Here is a 20152-nt window from a genome sequence, read left to right on the forward strand (position 1 = left end):
TTTGTACCGATCTGGCCCACTGGTGTTGAGGGATTGATTCCGCTTGTCTCCCTCTTTTGGACGGCAGACGGCGACTTAGCTGGCAGGGGCCTCTCCGCTCACAGCTGTCTCATACATAGTTTGTACACAAGCCGTGTCCCGTTACATCCGCACTGTCTCTGCTACTGCCAAATGAGCATTTCTGAACAACATTGTGTATGAATCAACTTTGTGTATGTGTGTGTGTGTGTGTGTGTGTGTGTGTGTGTTTTAATATGTGTGTGTCCACCTGTTCTGTCCATCATGGGGCAGGGGGACAGCTGCGGAGTCTGTTCGGCGTCAGGCTGCCAGTGAGCGACATCCATCACGGACGCTACCCAGCTGGTCCGCACATGAGCACATGCATAGAGGCAAATGCATTCACATCTATCACCAGCCGGGGAAAGTGCCTACTGTAAATAATATATACAGTACGCACAACACTCACACAGACACACACATCACACATTTTTCCATAACCCCTATTTGCTACTCTGGATCTCATGCCAGTTTGTTACTAAGTCTGTTTTGAATGTAGTCGAGCTAATTGCTTTGGATTTAAATCTCGGGCTCAGTGAGTTTTAAATGGTGCAACTTGACTGACTGTCTAGACATTTTGGAGGTGGGACATCCTGCTAGAATAAAGTGATAGAGGAGATTTTTCCAGGCTGCGGACAGATGGACAAACAGTCCAACCTTAGCAAAGTGGAGGCAGTTTCATGAGACAAGGTGTCAGGGCGTTTACAGCCCACTGTGGAGTTACCTGATTTAATAGGGGGTAAAATAAATGTGTATTTGTGCTTGTGTGTGCTTTTAAAACAGAAAGCCCAGCCTCGGCAGCCCGTGACTTTATGTGTAATTACTCCCACACCTTTCCTGCCCTCCCTCCTTTCCCCCCCAGTTCCCTCTCACTTTACCTGCATTAGCTTAGCATTTCTCTCCCTGCTTCCTACGTCTTTGCTTTTCTCATCTTTTGTTTCTCTTCTTTTTGACAGTTCTACTTTTCTTTTCCTAATCATTCTTCCCAGTCTGTCGTCACTTTTCCCCCTCCTCCCGTCCCTTCCTTTTTCCTGCACTGTTTCTCCATCCCTCATCGGTCCAGGTCTATCCTTCAGTTTGCAAGGGAGGTGGTGCATGTGCTTTTGCCAAACTAGCATCACTCACTATTAAAATCAATTTATAAACTCTTTGTTTCTTGCTGGCCACTTCATGAACGTGTGTGTGCATGCCTTAACACACAACAGTGCTTAAGTTTGTTTATTTGCTGTCATTTCTTTGTAGTTTTAGAAGTTTATGTTTCACCCTCCTTACTCCTGTCCAGGTTTCTGTCCCTCGTGGGTGGGAGTGCAGACCAGATCGGAAGTGCAGGCCTGCGACAGTGTGTGGAAAGCAAGGTTAGGACCAGTAGTGTTGAGGAACTGGCCAGGACGCTGGACACCACACCTGAGACCCTCCAACTCATCATAGACGGCCTCACGCAGCCCCCTGGGTTTGACATACGACAAAGTAAGACTCCTGCCACTCACAGTCACACTAAAATAAGATGGAATTTGTTCTTGTGCAAAACCTCAATTAGCAGCGTGGTTGAAATCGTGGAGGAACACAAGCCCGACAAGCCAAAATACAAAGTGTATCTATAGGCAAAAATTTCCCAAGAGGAAAAAATACAGCATATTCATCCATTAAACTCAATATTTACACTTTTTTTTTTTAAAATGGTTTGATATTTCATAATTTTAGAGGAACTGAACTACTGCTTATAGCATTTATGGCCATTACACTCCCTTTACACAGCGCATTTATCAGTTAATAGGAAATCCAATTCCTGCAAAACCACATTAAACTGCAGATCTGGTATTATAACATATCATTTTTTGTGCAAAAATCTTGTCACTGGACACAAAGCTATCATTGTTTTGAGTCATATAAAAATTCACAGACTGCATATATCAACCTAGCAGTCGCAGTAATGTCTCATAGTCTCATCTTTCCTTCTTAATGTCCTTTATTGGTCCCGACTGACTGATAGAAAGTTGAACTTGTATGTATTTGTCCAGTTCTTTGACTGCTTTGCGAGTTACACCACACACTGTCTTTTCTTGTGCCTTTATTATAATAGGCATGTCTTGGCAGAGTAACTTGATAGGATCTGACAGTGCTGTGGCTTCCTCCCTGTAGCCCAACAACACGAGTAGTATGTTTCTGACAGGGTGTGATGGGTCCAGCAGACTGTGCTGTTGGACACAATATCTTTACACACACATATGCACAAATACACAAAGACCTCCGCTTTTGTACTTAATGTCAAACTCTTGTGTTCAGCCACATAAACATACCAGTCAAGTTCTAAACAGTCACAAACTTTCAGATTTTCATCAATTTTTCTGCAGCTCAAATGAATTTTCTTTAGAAAAATGTACATCACATCTCGGTCTCACTTTTTTTGTTCATTTTCTGGTCTATATATTTTTTTAAAAGAACAGTTAGCTGTATTGAAAATAAATCGAATGTATGTTAGATACAAGCTTATTCAGTGCTAAAGAGGAATATAAGTAAAAGTCTCTTTGCTTTAAATTCTCATTTAGGCCATAATGGGGCCATGTGTAAAGGAACAGTCTTTGTTCTCTTGAGACTGTCGGACATATACGAAGACACTGCGAGCTGGTATTTTGACGATAGTACCGGCTATTTGAAATGAAAGCAAAAGCGAGAAAAATTACTGACTAAAAGTATAGTTGCTATTATTGTGTGTGTCTACTTGTGCCACACCCACTAACTGTGGAAACATGATTTTAAGAATGACCATTTTTGTAAAATGAATTGGTCAGTTGGCCTTCTCTGGCACAGTAAAGACGTTGGACAAGACTATTTGGTCGTCCTTATGCAAAACAAGAATGAAAGTGCAAACATAAATGAATCTGGGTTTATAAAATGCTTTCACAACTGCTGTCTGATTTCCAGACTGGTGTGTTAAATACAAAATCACCTCTGTGCCTTAGTACCAGGCACTCTTTTCATACAGTTTCATGCAGAGAGAAAAAAAAGTCAAGCCTGGATACCCAGTTGGTGCTGGCTAACTCTTCTTAAAATTAAGGAACGCAGCTTCAAGGTTCATTCTCAGGTTGGCCCTATTCGGTTGCAGCACACTATGCTTGGCCTCCTAGCCAGTGCTCAGCTGAGTAAACAGATGGGCCGAGGCTACCGCATGAAATCAGTGCTGTGGGGAGGATAATTGGACCGGACTATTTCCTGGGGCGCGAGCCTTCCTTGTTTGTGTTAATGCTACAGAAAGGAAAAAAGATCTCTCATGGACAGGCCAAGTGGAAAGTGGGGTAGAATAGAATGCTGAGAAATGTGGAAGTATGTAGACACAAGTATTGGGTTGCTGCTTGAAATGTAATATCTGTTTGTCATTTGTGCCCCGCCCCCTCGCTTTCCTGCATCCCCATTCCCCCATCTCTCCTCCCAAGCATTTGTGCTAGCTGCCACCCATCCCTGATTTTGTCCCTCTCGCTCACATCCATCCAGCCACCTCACTTTTTTTGATATTCTCTCTCTTGATCTCTTTTTTGCCATCCCCAGATTTTGGGCAGGCGGACTTTAAGCGGGGCATTGTGTCGATGAGTGATCTGCGGGTGGGTACGGTGCTGACGGGCCGCGTGGACAACACAACTCTGTTCGGGGCTTTTGTAGATATCGGTGTTGGCCGCGCAGGCCTCATCCACAAGAGCAACATCACCCTGGACAAACTGCCTGTCAGCCAGCGCCGCCGCAGCCTGGCGCTGGGACCTGGGGAACGGGTGGAGGTCCGGGTCCTGAATGTGGACCTTCAGAGGGGACGGATTGGGCTGGACCTGATCAGGGTCCTGCAATAGTCATTTCATTCCCATAATTAATGTTCTATAATTTGATAGCATTTACATCAGGAAGTTACACAAAGAGCTACTGAGAGGCAATTTACTTCATGATGTTTACAGTGATTGTGGACGAGAATTGATGCTGAACGAGTCATTTTAACAGGCAACCTGTTGAGTGTATTTATAGGAATTGCCCTTTACTGCAAATTTAGTAGCACACATTCAACCAATGTTTGCTTTATATGTGAGGGCTTGCAATTTTAAAGTGCAATTCCTGCATTTTTTTCTGCATAAATGTTGAAGTTAAAAGAGTGCTTGATAGTTCAGCTGTGAACAGCTGTTACAAGTCCAGTGAAATCAAGCCAAACTTTCTCACAGTCAAGTTAATGGCTGGGAGACTTTCCCCTGAAGTCATTTTCTCAGGTCATACTTTTTCTCAGCCTGTTTTAGTATCGTTGGGAATGGTACTTTGGAATGAACATTAACCTGGTCACCTAATTCAAGGCAAAAATGTCCATTTTTGTCTGTCAACTTCCTGGCTCGCTCTCTGCACACACTGCCGTCTACTGGTCATTAGAGAAGATGGGACAGCTCATTGAGATGGCGCCCACACGTAGTATTTGCACTTTAGCAGTAGACCATTTCATACTTAAGCTGCAGTTGTTCATTTTCTATGAATATAACCTACTTAAATATTGTTTACATACTTAAATAAATTCAACTCTCTCAATACTTGTTTGTTTATTTTTGTTATTCCAAGCTGACTTTGTTTACTGCATTTGTGGACATTTGAAGACCAATTGAAGGACTTGATGTGTAATCTTGAATAGATTTCACATTGTGAAAAGATGGTAAATGGACTGCACTTGTCTTGCGCCTCTCTAGTCTCCTGACCACTCAAAGTGCTTTTTTTTACACTATGATTCACCCTCACCCATTCACATGCACATTCATGCACTAGTGGCTGAGGCATGCAGGGTGCCACCTGCTACTCAGTTTTAACACACTTATGCGCCGATGGAACAGCAACTGGGAGCATATTGGGGTTCAATATCTTGCTCAAGGATGCTTCGACATGTGGACTGGAGGGATCACGCCACTGATCTTCTGTTTGGTGGATGAAGTGCTCTGTCTCTGAGCCACAGCCACCCCTGGCTTTATCTGCAGATGAGGTTTTGACATTATACTCTTGATGTGTATTTTCTGAAAATAAAGAATTCAGCAAATGATGCGCTCACTGGAGAGTAGGGATGAGAAAGGAAAAGAGGGAGAAGTGGGGAGTTAAGAAAGGTGGGTGAGATAGAGGAGCGGATGTGTTGAGTGATGGAAAGAGGAAAGAAGACACCAGTTAAAAACAAGTTTCTCTTTGAGAAAACAGGAAAATATGAAAAGACAGAATGAGTGGGATGGGAGGGGGGGGATGGGTGGAGGCGGGATAGGAGGAGGAGGAGGAGGAGGAGGAGGAGGAGGAGGAGGGAGTGTTTCTATCTCCCAGACTGCAGTAAAGCCTGAAGGCTTTTTAGGCATGGTCCCAGACACAATTATCCCAGGACACACACACAAACACACACTAATCAGCTGCTTCAAAATTAATCCCAGACTCCCCATCCACATTATCTAATTTGTTTGTTTTTATGAAACTGGAATAAATAAAAAAAATACATAAAATATGGTTCTGAGAGAGCCTGAGGTCCCCTGTGTTAAACCTTATACTGAATGCAGAATACCTAATCACTGTTAGTGCCGCAGCTTCACTATCTCCCCTTTGGGGAACAAATGGAATATATTCTAGACACACAAACACAAAGAGATGTTCAATCAAGGTTAATCAGAAGTGGCAGTTTGCTCAGTGATGATCTGAGGAAACTATACACACCCATACAGACTCATTTCACATACTGTATTTCATTGCACACTCATCTTTCCAAAGGGATTCCATTTTCTAATCAAGGTGCCTCATTTTATTTGACGTTAATTCCCTTTGTCATGTTGTTGTCTTGTGTTTGTTTTGATCCCATATACTGTGGCTTGGCGTGGTCTCGTGTTTCAGTTTTTCCAATGTTTTTGTCTTGGAGATCACATGTATCCGTACAAGTACACACAGCTTCCCTCAGCATCATTCCTGCTTTTCCCGCCTTTAATTTTCCTCCCTCTGCTAAACGTGAGCACAAAGATGAGACAGGCAATCTGGCAGCCAGCTTCTGCTGCTCCTCTGAGTTTTTGTCAAACGCTCACCAGTAATGAGCCGGTGATAAGAAGAAGAGTGACTGCGGGAGTAGTTGTGTAGTTCTCTGTTATCCTCTGCTGCACTGGTTCACAGCTGTTGTGTTATGGAGTGAGCTCAGGTGTGCCTTGAGGTCTTGGTGAAATGTGGAGAAAATTGATGGTGAGCTGTTTGTTGTTTCGTAAGTCCTGGTTTATTAAAAGTCGAGTTAACAAAGAAAAATATCTCGAGTGGTCATGCAGGGCTCTCTTTCCTCATCTTTTGTTGAAGATCCAGCCATGGAGACACAGGTGGACACAAAATCATGTTAACTTTCCTCACTCAGTAGCAGAGAGAATGTTTCTCACTGCTAGTGAATGCATCCTGCTAAGCCAACATCGGGTAGAGAATATAGTTGTCTCTGTCGATCTCTGATTTCTGAGACCACCTGTCAAAAAACACGAGTGGAAGTCTAAAGTGCTGCGAACAAGCAGGGCTTATTACAACCAGTCATACAAGTCAGTGCTGGACAGGCAAAAGCTATATTGATTATTTTGCTGTGTGATGTAAAATAGCAAAATAAACTTTTCCCTGATGTTGGTTTAAAAGCAAAACCCATGGGGGCAATAAAAATAGAAAGATGATCTGTTTTAATATTTTGAGATGTTTGTTTCAAGTGTCATTATCACAGCCAAGTGGCAACCTCTTGGGCTGCAAAATGAAGCCAACCCAGAGAGGTTTGAGTGACCACTTGAGGCTGGCTCCAAGAGTGAGTCAATCCCCATAGACCCCCATGTTAAAATGCCATTACAATACAGCAGAAATAAACATGTTTAAAGCCTTGTACAAAGAACAGTTTTGGTCTCTATGGCGTATTTCCTCGTTCATGACAACTATACAGGGGAAATGTTTATATAATATTTATAATCACTATACTGTTTGTTTACAAGTAGCTACCACAGCGACCGTGTCAGTTAGATAACATTACTATGGCGTAACCCCAGATCAACAAAGTGTAGGCGCTGTCACTATTTAAGTGTTTTTCGTTCATAAAAGTTAATTGCAACATTTAAGTCGTCTAAAAAAGTCTTGCTCAGTGTTTAATTGTACTAATGACCCTCTAAGGAGTTAGATATTAAGTTGGATGTTAAGATTTTTAAGTTTTGTTTTATTGGTTTTAAGCCTGTTTTTTGCCAGCAAACATTTTCATTAGCATTACCACAGTAAATGCACTGTGCTAACCAAGATAGCAGCTAGTGCTAGAGTTATCACAGCCATCGAGCAAATATTGTCACTTCTGGCTCCATAAATTCAGCGGCAACAGCAAAATACCAAACTTGAGGCTTCAAAACAGGAGTCCACAAATCAGTAGGTGATGTCATGGCTGCTACGTCCATTATTTATTTTGTCTATGTCCACAGCCAAGCTCTTACACATCTAAGGAGGTATGTGAATACTGGAGCAGATGTAACAAAGAAAAAAAGTTAAGTCAGTCAGGTTGGCAGCTTTAGTGTCACAGTATTAATGTTTTTTTCTGAAGGCAGAACATACAAAATCTTTGGACATTTGTAGTGGACATTCATGAGTCACAACAATATAAGTCTGATATTAAATGTTGAATGTATCTGTATGTATCTATACTCTACCTCAAGAGATAACTGTACAGCTGCACAAGTAATCAGCAATACCATGAATAGGCTAAATTTAAAGCACCTGCTATGTAAAAGTAAAGTAAGGGGATATTACTGTCCCCCTCTCGTCACAGCCTCCACTCCTCAGGCACTTGTGCTGCGAACAGTATCCTGTCTACTTTCCTTTGTGTTGTTCCTTGGCCATGATCGCCTCAGTGTGATTGCAATGGTTAGTGCTGGTTTCTCCTTCCAACAGAAAATAACTGCAGGTTAGCGGTGTGACCACTGACATCAATACACTCTCCCTCTGGCTACAGATGTAAGTTTTGTGAGAAAACCCATTCTCTGTGGTCTACACACATTTATACTGACAGTATTACCAAAGATTGTACTCACATGTTGACTCACAACCGCTGGCGATACACTCAAATCGCCATTTCACTTTGCCGAAAACCCACTGTTTAGCAAACTCTCCTCCCTGTAGCCTCCATGAATTGTGGCCTTGCAGAACGGTAAGCTGTGACCAACTCTCTATTGACTCTCAAAAACCTTGTGTGTATACTTCTAACATAAAGTTTGAAATACAAAAATACATTTAGATTTCAGAACAGTGTCTTCTTTGATAGTCTTTACTTTTGACAGTCGTTGGAAGTTTTGATTGTGGCTGCTTTCCTACTTGCCAAACTTTAGGTGGTTCCAACTTCTTCTTATATACTTTTCTTTGTCTTACATGATTAGAAGCTGAATATTTTTAGGTATTAGACTGTGGTTTAACACCTTGAGTTTTAGGTATTTTCACTATTTTATGACACTTCACAGATCAAAAAATGAATCTAGAAAATAATTGCTGGGTTATTTGATAATGAAAGTATTATTTGCCGCTGTAGTTTGTTTACTTGCTTCTGTATTTTAAACAAAGACAATTATATCACTCATACACTAACACCAGAGCAAAGAGAGAGGAGTTTTGAGAGAGGAGTGTTCTGTCCCACGTGTTAACGCTGAAGCAAACATCAGTCACGTCTAAAAAACACTCTCTTATTCTTGTTTTCCAGTGTTGGGTGACACACACTGAAAAATTCCAGATAGGCAGAGGGTGAGAAAGACTTTGACTTTTGGCATCGGTGGTGAAAAACAGGAGTGAAGTATAGGCAGGAAGGTGGAGGAGAGATGGATGAATGGAGGTAGGAGAGAGAGGGATGGAATGAGACAGGAAATGAAAGGCTTTCTCCGGTTTCACTCCCCGTGACCTCATCAGTGTGATCATGGGTTTTATGAGCTTTCCCTCTCGACGCCCACACACCACCTCACACGTGCCAGGACACACACACACACACACACACACACACACACACACACACACACACACGCACACTTCAGCCCGTATATTTCATTCACTGGCGCAGAGACAAACACACAGTACATGTGTTTTTGTCTCTCTGTCTGTTCCTTTTCTCACACTCTCTCCGTCAGCCTTTCACATACTTCATCACACACCAGGACGCTCAAAGAAGCCGACACTCACTTAGAGCCACTGACACACAAACACTGACAGAGAGGAGAAAATTTGTCTTTATTACTGATTACATTATGCTTTGCAGGGAAGGCAGCAGGCTCTGTGTAATGAAATAAAACCTTTTAACTAAGGAAAGCAGATAAAATATATGAAAGCCATAACATTTACATATCCCACAGCATAAACCCTCCGAGCACACAACACATATTGTAACAATACAGGTATTCCTGAGGGAGGATAATTTGGCTTTCTGAATTACACCACATTAACAGAGCTCATAAAGGCTTCTCCAGTGAGGGGAAATTTAAATGGCAGTGAATAAGTGGGCATCTAATAAGTAGCTAGCAGAATTGCACCCATCTTGAATGTTATCACGCTATTAAATAGGCATTAGTTTTTGTTTTCAGCGTTAAATAGGTGAGAAGGCTCCTGCTACACCAACTACGATCTTTAGAGTGCCGTTAACAGTTATTAAACAGCCATTGGCAAAACTTAACAATTCTTTACATCTCAAACTTGGTTACGGTTAGGAAAAAATCATATTTTGGCTTGAAACACCCACATCTGGAGGCACAAAAGCCGCTTGAAACACAGTGATGGGTTTCTAAAAAACGCCTACATTTTGGGGCAGAATGGTGCTGGGAACGCAGCAATGGGTCACTGCAGGAGACCCACATTTTGGGGAAGAGAGTCTGCTGGAAAAACTGACGGTTGCTTCAGAACACTCACATTTGGGGGCAGAAATGCAGCTGGAAAAACTGTGACAGATTCCTACTAAACACCCACATTTGGAGGCTGAAATGCCGCTAGAAAAACTGTGACAGGTTCCTACTAAACACCCACATTTGGAGGCTGAAATGCCGCTAGAAAAACTGTGACAGATTCCTACTAAACACCCACATTTGGAGGCTGAAATGCCGCTAGAAAAACTGTGACAGGTTACTACTAAACAGCCACATTTGGAGGCTGAAATGCCGCTAGAAAAACTGTGACATACCTAAAAAACACCCATGTTTGAGGGCAGAAACATTGCTGGAAATCCAGCTATGGGTAAAAAAAACACCCATGTTTGGAGGCTGAAATGTCTCTGGAAATGTAGTGACGAGTTTCTAAAAAACACCCATGTTTTGGGGCATGAATACCACTAAAAACACCTGGTTGGTTGGTTGGTTTCAGTCATCTGCAGTGGTTTGCAGCTTGGCAGCCGTGTCGCCTGAATGTCACGCCATCCACCATCCCCTCCACCTCCCAATGACAGTCGGCTCAAGTAGCCTACATGTTGCGGCATAACAACAAACATGGCCATTTAATAGCTGATAACAGTATTCTGGACATGCTGGTCGGTGTAGCAGGACCCCTCTAAATGATATCTATAATGTGTTAACGTTTGAACTAGGTGGAAAAGTCCTTTTGGGAACATGCAGCTCCTTTCTTTAAAAGCATCTCCAATGCATGTTTGTATTTTCCCTCCTTCCTTCTCACCTCTCTTTCCTTCAGGTCTATATAAAACTACAACTACCTCACTCATAAATCCCCAGTCTCCAGCAGCTTTGCCACTTATCTCCACAAAGTGGCTAATGCCTCTAGACTGTGTGTTTGTTTTAATCAGTATTAAGTCTTCTTGGATGTGGAGTGGAAAAGCAGGGGAAGGGAACCAGAGGACGGGGGTATGTCAAGAGAAATGTCCCCTTTGCAGTGATTTCTGCCTGGGTAAATATTTTCATAGGTGCCAGGTGTTCACCAGCAATCCTCCACTCTCTCAAACATAGAATATAGGAAATAATATTTTGATTAACTTTGTTTTTGTATCACTCATAGACCCTTTTACATACAGTAGACAGCAATGCAAAGAACAAAGAGCAAGCAAAATAACAGATATATCATGAGAGAAAGTGAGAGTGCAACAGGAAAAGAAACAAAGATGAGTGTAAATTTCCAGTTGCCAGGTATGCCAGTGTCAACATGGTGAAGAGTGAGAGAGGGGCAGTTTTGTTTTTTAGGTTTTGATGACCTACTTTTGCAGCATCAGCCAACATCAGTCATTTCATACACAGACACTGAGGCTGCCTTATGACAGTTGATTTTATTCTCCTTGTTTTAATAGATTATAGCACTGTTTTATGTTTCATGGAGGCATGAAAGCAATCAAGAACAGAGAGGAATTTGTAAGCCTGGCAGCTGTAGTTTGTCTTTTGGAAATCATGTCAAAGATTTTTTGTCTCTCTATGCGTATAAAGATAAGTGTAAATTTACTCTTGATTCTTCTACAAGTGGACACAAATGCACCAATCCAACTTTTTTTCTCCTGATACCCATGCTGATAAACTCCTGCATGGTTTCTGCCAATACTGACTCTCATTTCAGTGCACCTTTTTTTTCCATGTATCTCTCACTTTCTTGTTTGAAGTAACATTAAACCAGAGATTTCTGTGGCACTAGAAAACTAAGTTGACAGCCCAAATGAATGAATGGAACTGATGGTGGAAACACTGAATTTATAATGACATTAAAAAAGAAACTGTATTGTAGGGATACGCAATAATATTGGCACGTCATCAGTATTGGCTGATATTGGCCTTAAAATCATCAGAATCTGCCAACATGCTTTTCCTTATTTTGCACAATGCATGCATATTCCATACATTGAAAAGTATTTCATGTCTCCATTTCCTGGTGGACCATCACGATAAGAGTATGTATGCATAATATGATGTTAATTCCACCACAGGAGAGACTTGGTGATCACTAAAATTAGGTGGGGAAAGAAAGGGTATATATCAATAACAGTATCAGTTATCAGCCAAATAAGTTGTCACATATCAGCATATCGGATATTGGCAAAACAAATCCATCCCTGATGTAATGTGGGTTACTCACATGCGGTGGCCGAAAAGGGCAAATGTGCCACAGTGGCCAAAACATTTCTATTAGGAGAAATGTGCTGCCACATACAAAATTCTAAAACAAATACAAAAATCAGAAAGGTGCCACAAATGAAAAAACATGCTACAGAAAGCCAAAAGCAGCCTTTTTCTGTTGCATTTGTTTCTGGGGTTTGTGTGTTTTTGACTTTGCATCCTGTTTGTATTTGCAGCCTGTTTGCTGTTAGTGTATTTGATTTGGCTTCCTGCAAACATATTTTTATCTCTGTGTTTGTTTTGGATTTCTGTATGTGTTTTTAAGTGGCATGTTTTGCAGGTGCAGCATGTTTATCCCAATGGAAATGTTTTGAGCCATTGTAGCATGTTTGCCCTTGTCAACCATTGCACTTTTGTCATAGCTGATTCCAAAAAGGTCAATATCTGGGTGGATACCGAGCCGACATATTGAATTTAGATCAAAGAGAACCAGGAATATTAACTGCCTTCTAATTTTGTGTTTCGTAAAAATGGCAGATGTAGCAGATTTAGATGCTGTTAGTTTAGTATTGCACCTATAATATTAAAGTTGGACAGTCTCAGTCACCTTGTACAGAAAGACTTAAGCTATGTTACATTTAACATTTTTAGCACTGGATTGAGGGTTGTCACACGCGGAAAGTCCACTATTCAAGCTGAACCCACACTGCTATCCTGAATAGTAAGTTAAACACACAGATACATCCCTTTATACATGGCTCCCTCCAGAGTAGCACAGTAAGATCCGTTCAAGGACAACAAGGCCTCTTCCTGTTCCCGGGTCATGACCGTGGTTGGTGGCTTATAGTGATTGACAGCTAAATGTTTGGGTTAGACTGCCACCTCTGGGGATTCACTATAGGCAGAGCCTTTATACACATCCAGTGGAGAACACTGGTGAGATCTCTCACACACACAGACTTACAGTGTCAAAGCATATGCATTCACATAAATACGTATAGACATCGTGTCCAGGCGCACCCCCTCCGCCCTCCCTGCTGACACACATATACAGAGAGTGTATGAGCGTATCTCTTCAACATATCTCATGTTCATCCCACAGGGGACCCAGTCTGAGACCATAGCAACCTTGTGTCAGGGGGAGGAAGGAAGTGGGAGCTTAGGGGGAATTCACTTAAAGTTAGGAACAGTTGAGTTATGGAATATTCTTCTGTTTTTGCACATTTTTTTTCCCCGTTTTTAAAGAGAAAGGTAGAGTAAAAAAAATTGTTTCTTTACAGCAATGTATTGTAGGTTTATTATTACTGATGATCTGACCCCCACGATAGTATGATATTGTACACTGCATTCATACATTTTCTCAAAAAAAAAAAAAAAATAAATAAATAAATTCTGTAGTTACAAGAAACATGTTGGCCTCGTGTGTCCATCATATACTGTTGAACAAATGGTTTCACCATAATATCTGTAATATTAATTCATAATTTACATAAACAAAATAGTTACATGTTGTTACAGTTTCAGCTATTTAAACTGCATTTGTCTTTAGTCACTCAAGTATATAGTTGATGTGTTCACATGCATTTATGGTACATCAACCTAACTGGAATTAAAATTATTTTTAATCAGCATAACTGGTCAACTTCAGTTTGTCTTAAGGCCCAGACTTGCCAAACCGACAACAAAGAGCTAGTGGCCAAAAAGTTTCAGTTAAACCCAAAGACGGCCTCTGTACCAGCAGGCAGCAGTAATCTGTTTTCGTCATTCAAAAAGGGAAACTGGAAGACCGATAGGATGGATTCAAGGCGCTAGTTAGCCATTTAGCATATTAACAGCACAACCCAGTGTTGAAATAAGAAATGTGCTAGTGAACAATACACAAGTAGTTACAAACAATTTTTGCTAAAGAGCTCAATGGCTACAAACATAATGTTACCTCACATAACAGGTTTGTTTTGATCTCAAACCCTCTTGACCTTGGTTGTTTGTTTGCTCCCCACGCTTCCTTTTCTCTTTTTGTGCACTGAGTTGAAATACCAATCAGGGATTTCTCTCAGCAACGGGCTCCGTCGGCTCCGACACCAATTAAGCTGAAAAAAGAGGCAACAAGGACAGACCAGTGCCAATGGTGTGGGACATACCACAAAAACTAGGGTGCTCACCAGTGGCTCGACATTGACCAATGGCTAACCATCGGTTTGGTGTTTCTGGGCCTTTAGGTTATAGTATCTCCAGTAGTCTGAGGTTATTGATTTAAGAGGCCTTGTAACAAACTATTACTAAGAACAAGATTCACAGTTTATTTTAATTTACATGAGAATCTAAGACATTTTTAATTTTCCACCTCAATGGAAATCATTTAAGTAGAATGATAAATTACGTTAGATACAATACAATGATCTGTTTCAAGCTTTACTGCTAACATCAGCGCATTTGGTTTTTGCACCTTAGTGATAGTCTTTATTATTCATTATTTACCTTATTTGCACTCTTTATATTTGCACTCTTTTCTACTTTATGCTGCAACTGATGCACAGTGTTTTCCCTCAGCATATGTAAAGATTTATCTTACCTTAAACATCGTTGCATATTGGCTCAACTTGCCTAGAATACATTAAGATGCACTTAAAGGGGATCTTGTGTGTTTGCTCCATTCAGCACCAGTGAAAATGGTCTGACTGATTAGATGATTGACTTCTGAATTAGACACATGTTAAAGATTCATATTGCGTACTCTTTACAGGTTACCTCCAGGTGTTTTTTCAATTAGACAGTAGAAAGTCATTATGGAAGTTAGTCTCCTGGGAATTTATTAACATGCATGCAGTGCTAAAATTGAACTTATCAATTTATTTATTTATCTATTTACACATTTGTGCAAAACAACAGTTTGCTGCTCTGGTATTTTGGTGATACTGCTGTTGCTGTAATCTCATAACCATTAGCACCGGTCTTGCTGTGCCTGTTAGCGCAGCTGCTACTGTGCGCAGGGCTGAGTAACATCTCTAGCCTGTGTAGACCCCTCAGGGCAAAGACAGGGTAAGCTAGCTGTGGCAGTTGTTTGTTTAGCTGTGTGTTTCAGCAAGCCATTAATACTGAGGCCTAATAGTTCTGTCAGTAGTATTAACACACATGGGAGCAATTTCCTTGACACAGATTACACATGGATTTAGGCTACCAAAGTGGTGCTTCCTGAACATGGATTTAACCTGGAGTTAAAATCTTAAGGGTGTGGTGCACCTTTTAGGGAGCACAGATAATAAACCTAGTGAAAGTGATTTAGAAAATTCCCAGTAGCTTTATTTTAAATGCACCTGTAAGAGGAACTTGACACTTTAGGAAGGCTCTGAAGAGATGATGGCATTTTCACACCTACTTTAATTAGTTTATTTTAAAAAGGCCTGCAGTTTTGTCAAACGCACGCTCCACAACTTGTTTCCCAAACAGTGGTCCCCTTGGTATATGTCCCCATTAGTTTAACAGTAAATATAAATGTTGATATTTATTGAACTTGTGACCTGTACGCCCAAAATTTGCTTTGGTGATTCAGATGATCATGCTGTTCATCTAGTTCTGCTCTCCAAAGCTAGCTCTCTGAGTTAAAGACATAAGGAGTCCCTGGTATTCCTCAAAGGATGCTTGAAACCCTGCTCTTTCACACATGCCATACAGCACAGCACCATCACCTTGCTGGCTGGAGAAACTTCAGGTAATCGTGCAAATAATCTTCCCTTGTCTTGCCCTTTAAAAAAACAAATCATATATTTTGGCGAGGGGGTTGTAGAGGGTATTGAGTCAAACTGCTGCAGCCCTGAGTAACAATAGGACAGATTTTCTTGTATGATTATTTTCCCAATCCAGTATTGATTTTTTTTTTTTTACCTGCCCAGGTGCTGCGAAATGAGCCGTTTTCATCTAGTTTAGAGTTTGACACCTGCGAAAATCATCCCCTCCCTATTGCAGCATGACACAAAGCTCTGGCTTGCGAGGCTGTAGGTGCACCAACAGCGCTGAAACGTATTGTTATCTGGTGAGCGATTTTTGGCGTGCCCACAGCAGCTGGATTTCATAGGACATTTTGTAAACCTCCACAGGCCTCTGTAGCAAAGCAGAATTCAACACAGTGGGCAGCACACTCACAAATAGTGGTACAGGAGAGGTATGTCTTTGCACCAGAAGACTAGATGTAATTCTTTGGATCCATCATATGGGTATAAAGTAGGAGTTCTGTCTAAATCAAAGGTACTTCTTCTAACATGCAGTGCGTATGATGGCAGATTAATTAGTTATGACTATTTCACAATGCAGCACATGTGAACAAACTGATACAATTATTGCATCTGATTTTTTTTTTCTTGCATACCAAACAATTTGGAGTTGGAGACAGATGGTAGTTGACTGAATGGACCACCCAGAGGTGCAGAGGATAAAGCCGCCCACCTCAGCAGACACTAGGGTCAGTCTTTTACAGTGGGGCTCAAGGTTTGGCTGGGTGCTCCATTGAACAATATTGGCAGTATTTGTGGATGGGAAGCAGGCTCCCAGGAAGTGCACCAGTCTCTGACGCCAATCTGGCATAGTGGCCAAATTACGTAACTCCAACTTCTGAATCTTTCACGTAAACACAGACAGGCCCAAACACGATATTTTCCCATAAACTTATGTTGCGAAAGAGACAGTTGTAAATCAGTGGATACATTTCTTTGAGTGTCACAGCCTGTGTGAAATGACTCGTTTCCTTATGAGGATTTGATTTATTCAGGCGGATAACATTTCCAAAGTCTAGAAGAGCCCCAATTTGTCCCATTTCAAGTTAGCGGAGGGCCAAAAGTTAGCCGCTTGGCACCTTCTCCAAGGGCCAAATGATGTGGACAATTTGATCAATTTTACACCAGGGAAGTCAAACTTTTTGCTTCATGTGCCACTGAGCAACTTTCTAGGAATGAACAGGGCCCGCCTCCAATTCTTTATTCAGGTTTTTTTTTAATGCATCCATGGTGGGAAGGTGGTTAGAGGTAATGTGTGTTGTAAAATTTAAAATAATACGACCACCATTAATTACACATTTGATAGTATCCAAACTAACAAAGCTAGAAAAAAAGTTTGATCTAAAACCAGATTCTCAACTCAGGGTTGCTCAGTTGAAACAACAGGGAAGAAAATCAACTTGTTCTCCACCTATGGCTGTTACGGCACTTTCTCCTGCAACAAATCCACCATGTAACTGTAGGTGTGCATTCGAGTCGTGGAACTGAAGGCATGCTTTTTCGGTACCAGTACTGTGTGCAGGTTGTTAACAAAAAAGAAAAAAATGATCCTATTTTATGTGCCTAGGACTTTTCTTCCTTTTGCCGTCATGTCAACAGCGGTCTCAAATATCATTTTATTAAACGAGTATTGTATCAAAGTTTAAAGTTGGTATCGTGACAGCATTATTTTGTTGCTGTACTAGCAACTGGGCAATTGTGTGCTGGTACATAATGGCATTGAGGTGAAGCTCCTCCGTCACAGGTGAAACAAGGTGGCTGGTGACTCTATGTGTTGGTATTGTGGAGAACTGTCAGTCACTGCAGTGAAAAGGGGATAAATGCAATGAGACAAAATACAACGTAGCACACTGTTGTGATGTAAGTGATTGTACTTTTGAAGGGAAAAATGATAGGGATCCAAAAGTAAACTTGCAAGAAAATATTGTATACTGTATTGCTCTTGTGTTTGGCACTACCTCACAAACAGGCTGCTCCAAAAGGTACAGCTCAGTTACCTATTTTCAGAGAGTGAGTGAGCAGACCTCCTACCAGACTGAGAGCTCGAGAGGCACCAGCAAAAAGAATATTCTAACAAAGAGTTTGTTTAGCCGTTTGCCCCTGAGGCTATTTCCAGTTGCTTTTGTTTATTTTTTCCCCATTTGGGATCCCGTGTAATGGTGGTGAAATATTGAACAATTTATTTTCCCTCAGAGGAAAAATAGTGTTGTTGAATGAACCCAGAGAGGGGGGCTATGCAGATGGATTTTCTTTTAAGGTTTTTTTTTTCTTCAAGTAAATATTGAAATGTATACTATATAGTTCACCAAGGAGGAATGAGATGAGACTATTTTCAGAGGCACGGCTCAGATTGCTCCTGGTAAATAAAACCACTAGGCTGCCATCTTCTTGAGCAATTCTTCTGCCTCCCACAGGGTTTCCCAACCAGGCGTGTCCTAGAATATGATACAGTTGTACACAGGGCAAATAATGTCAAGCCATTTGGCTTGCGTGTTGCACAGCACACCAAAACTTGATGGTTAGTCAAGTGAGTTCTCAGAACTTAGTGTTTATAATCTCTTTACTGGAAAAAATCACTTAATGTTCACAGTAGGCAGAGGAAAACAACGTTGTTTTTGTTCAAGTTTAAACAGACTTTTCCCTCCTCTTAGGCCTTCATATAAACAAAATCACAGCACCATAGGTTGTTTGTATAAGCAGGTTATTACAACCCTATAATGGCCGTAGTAATTATGACGGGAGCAAAGGAGAAATTCAGGTGACGTCGTATAGGCGACAAAGTCCACATACTGAGGTGGTCGGGGTGGATTGATGGGTCAAACAAACACAGAATATTGACCCATGACACTGCAGTTTGTTTCCCATGTGAAAACAAAAGTCAACGTTGAGTTATTTACATACTTATATATTATACATATATAACCTATTTAACATCACAGCATCACGTTAAGTGTGTAAAGTGACGTTGTGACATTGTGATGCTGTGTGCGTCAGTCAAGTTTCGTAACAACCGCGCTTATTTGAACCCAAGCCAGAATTTTTTCCTAAACCAAACCGGCACAGGGGCTAATTTAGGTAACACTCCTGTGGATCATACTAGAGGTCAGGAACAAATGACCTATATGGATGTATGGGTTGGGGGACTTGTTGACTATGGGAGTTGATTTGTTGTTGTCAATGGTACCAGCGCTGCACAATGACTTTGCCAGCTGCTGCATCCATTTGTAATTTCCAAATACTAATTGCATATGTTTTTGGTCCTAGTTGTCACACAATAGTATGATTGTAAATGCATTTGCAACAAAAGGAACAAATCTTTTTCTGTCATTTTTCACTCCCCTTACTTTAACTAATTCATACTGGAGGCCTCATCGTCTACCGTCTTTTCTACTGGGGATGCCCAATTGACCAAAAAGTACATGCTGTTTTTGATATGCTGCAGTTTGTAGCAGCCCTACAGTCAATCCAGAGACTGCATGGCCTTCAAACATGCACACAGTTTCTTGTCTTGCCTCCTGTTTTTTTTATGAAGAGGCCGAGGGAGCAGCATAGAGTGTATCCACAACTATGACACTGTCAGCATGCAGGTCCGCTGAAAGTATCAAATTCCTCTAGACAATAATCCATCTGGACTTTTACTTGCTTTAGAGTCTTTTGAGATGAGAGGCTGAATAAGATTAGATGGTCATTAATATTGTAAGTGAACTACCACCAGCAAACACATTTGGAAACACTGAGACATAAAATTCAGTTGACATCCCTTTATTATTTTCCTATAAAAAGCTCTGTGTACTTTAGCAAACATCTGTAAAAGCTGAAAATGATTATGCAAAGTATGAATGTTTTGTAGCTGGCAATATATTGCAAGGACAGCCACTTCCTCATCTGCCCATATGTCCGTTTCACTCATAACAGCTACTGCCACCTGCTGAACTAGTCAAAAAAGTGTGAAAGGGTAGGACAATAAACAAATAAATAAAAGCAGTTTAAGGCGGTAAAGAGGAGTATGGATAGATTGCCTTGCCAAATGAGTGTTGGCAACAGCTTTTGTTGGCTTCTATACAACTACATGGATTTTTATCCTTATTCGTACATACTGCAGTTAGATTTGCTTATATGTGACATTTTTTGCCTTCTCCAGAACTCATTTCTTGCCCACTGAAACACAGTTTTTGACATTACCAGCCATGTTTGCTACGGTCAGCCAGTAAAAACATGAATCTTGTTGAACTTGCAGTCGGATTTTTTTAAGTTTAGCTCCAATGTAAATCTTGCCATGGAAAAGTGTGTCAATTCTACTTT

At 41.0% G+C, this 20152-nt stretch overlaps 1 protein-coding gene across 1 annotated transcript in view; it reads left to right on the forward strand.

Moving 5' to 3' along the window:
* srbd1 (S1 RNA binding domain 1) overlaps positions 1 to 4605 on the forward strand; it is a 60920-nt gene extending 56315 nt beyond the window's left edge. Inside the window, exons 20-21 of the mRNA XM_050071638.1 lie at positions 1340 to 1524; positions 3601 to 4605. Coding sequence (XP_049927595.1) covers positions 1340 to 1524; positions 3601 to 3893 — 478 coding nt within the window. The 3' untranslated portion in view covers positions 3894 to 4605. The remainder of the gene's footprint in view (positions 1 to 1339; positions 1525 to 3600) is intronic.
* Positions 4606 to 20152: the final 15547 nt, after the last annotated feature.

The sequence above is a fragment of the Epinephelus moara genome, chromosome 19 (genome assembly GCF_006386435.1).
Source record: "Epinephelus moara isolate mb chromosome 19, YSFRI_EMoa_1.0, whole genome shotgun sequence".
In the NCBI taxonomy this organism is placed as follows: Eukaryota; Metazoa; Chordata; class Actinopteri; order Perciformes; family Serranidae; genus Epinephelus; species Epinephelus moara.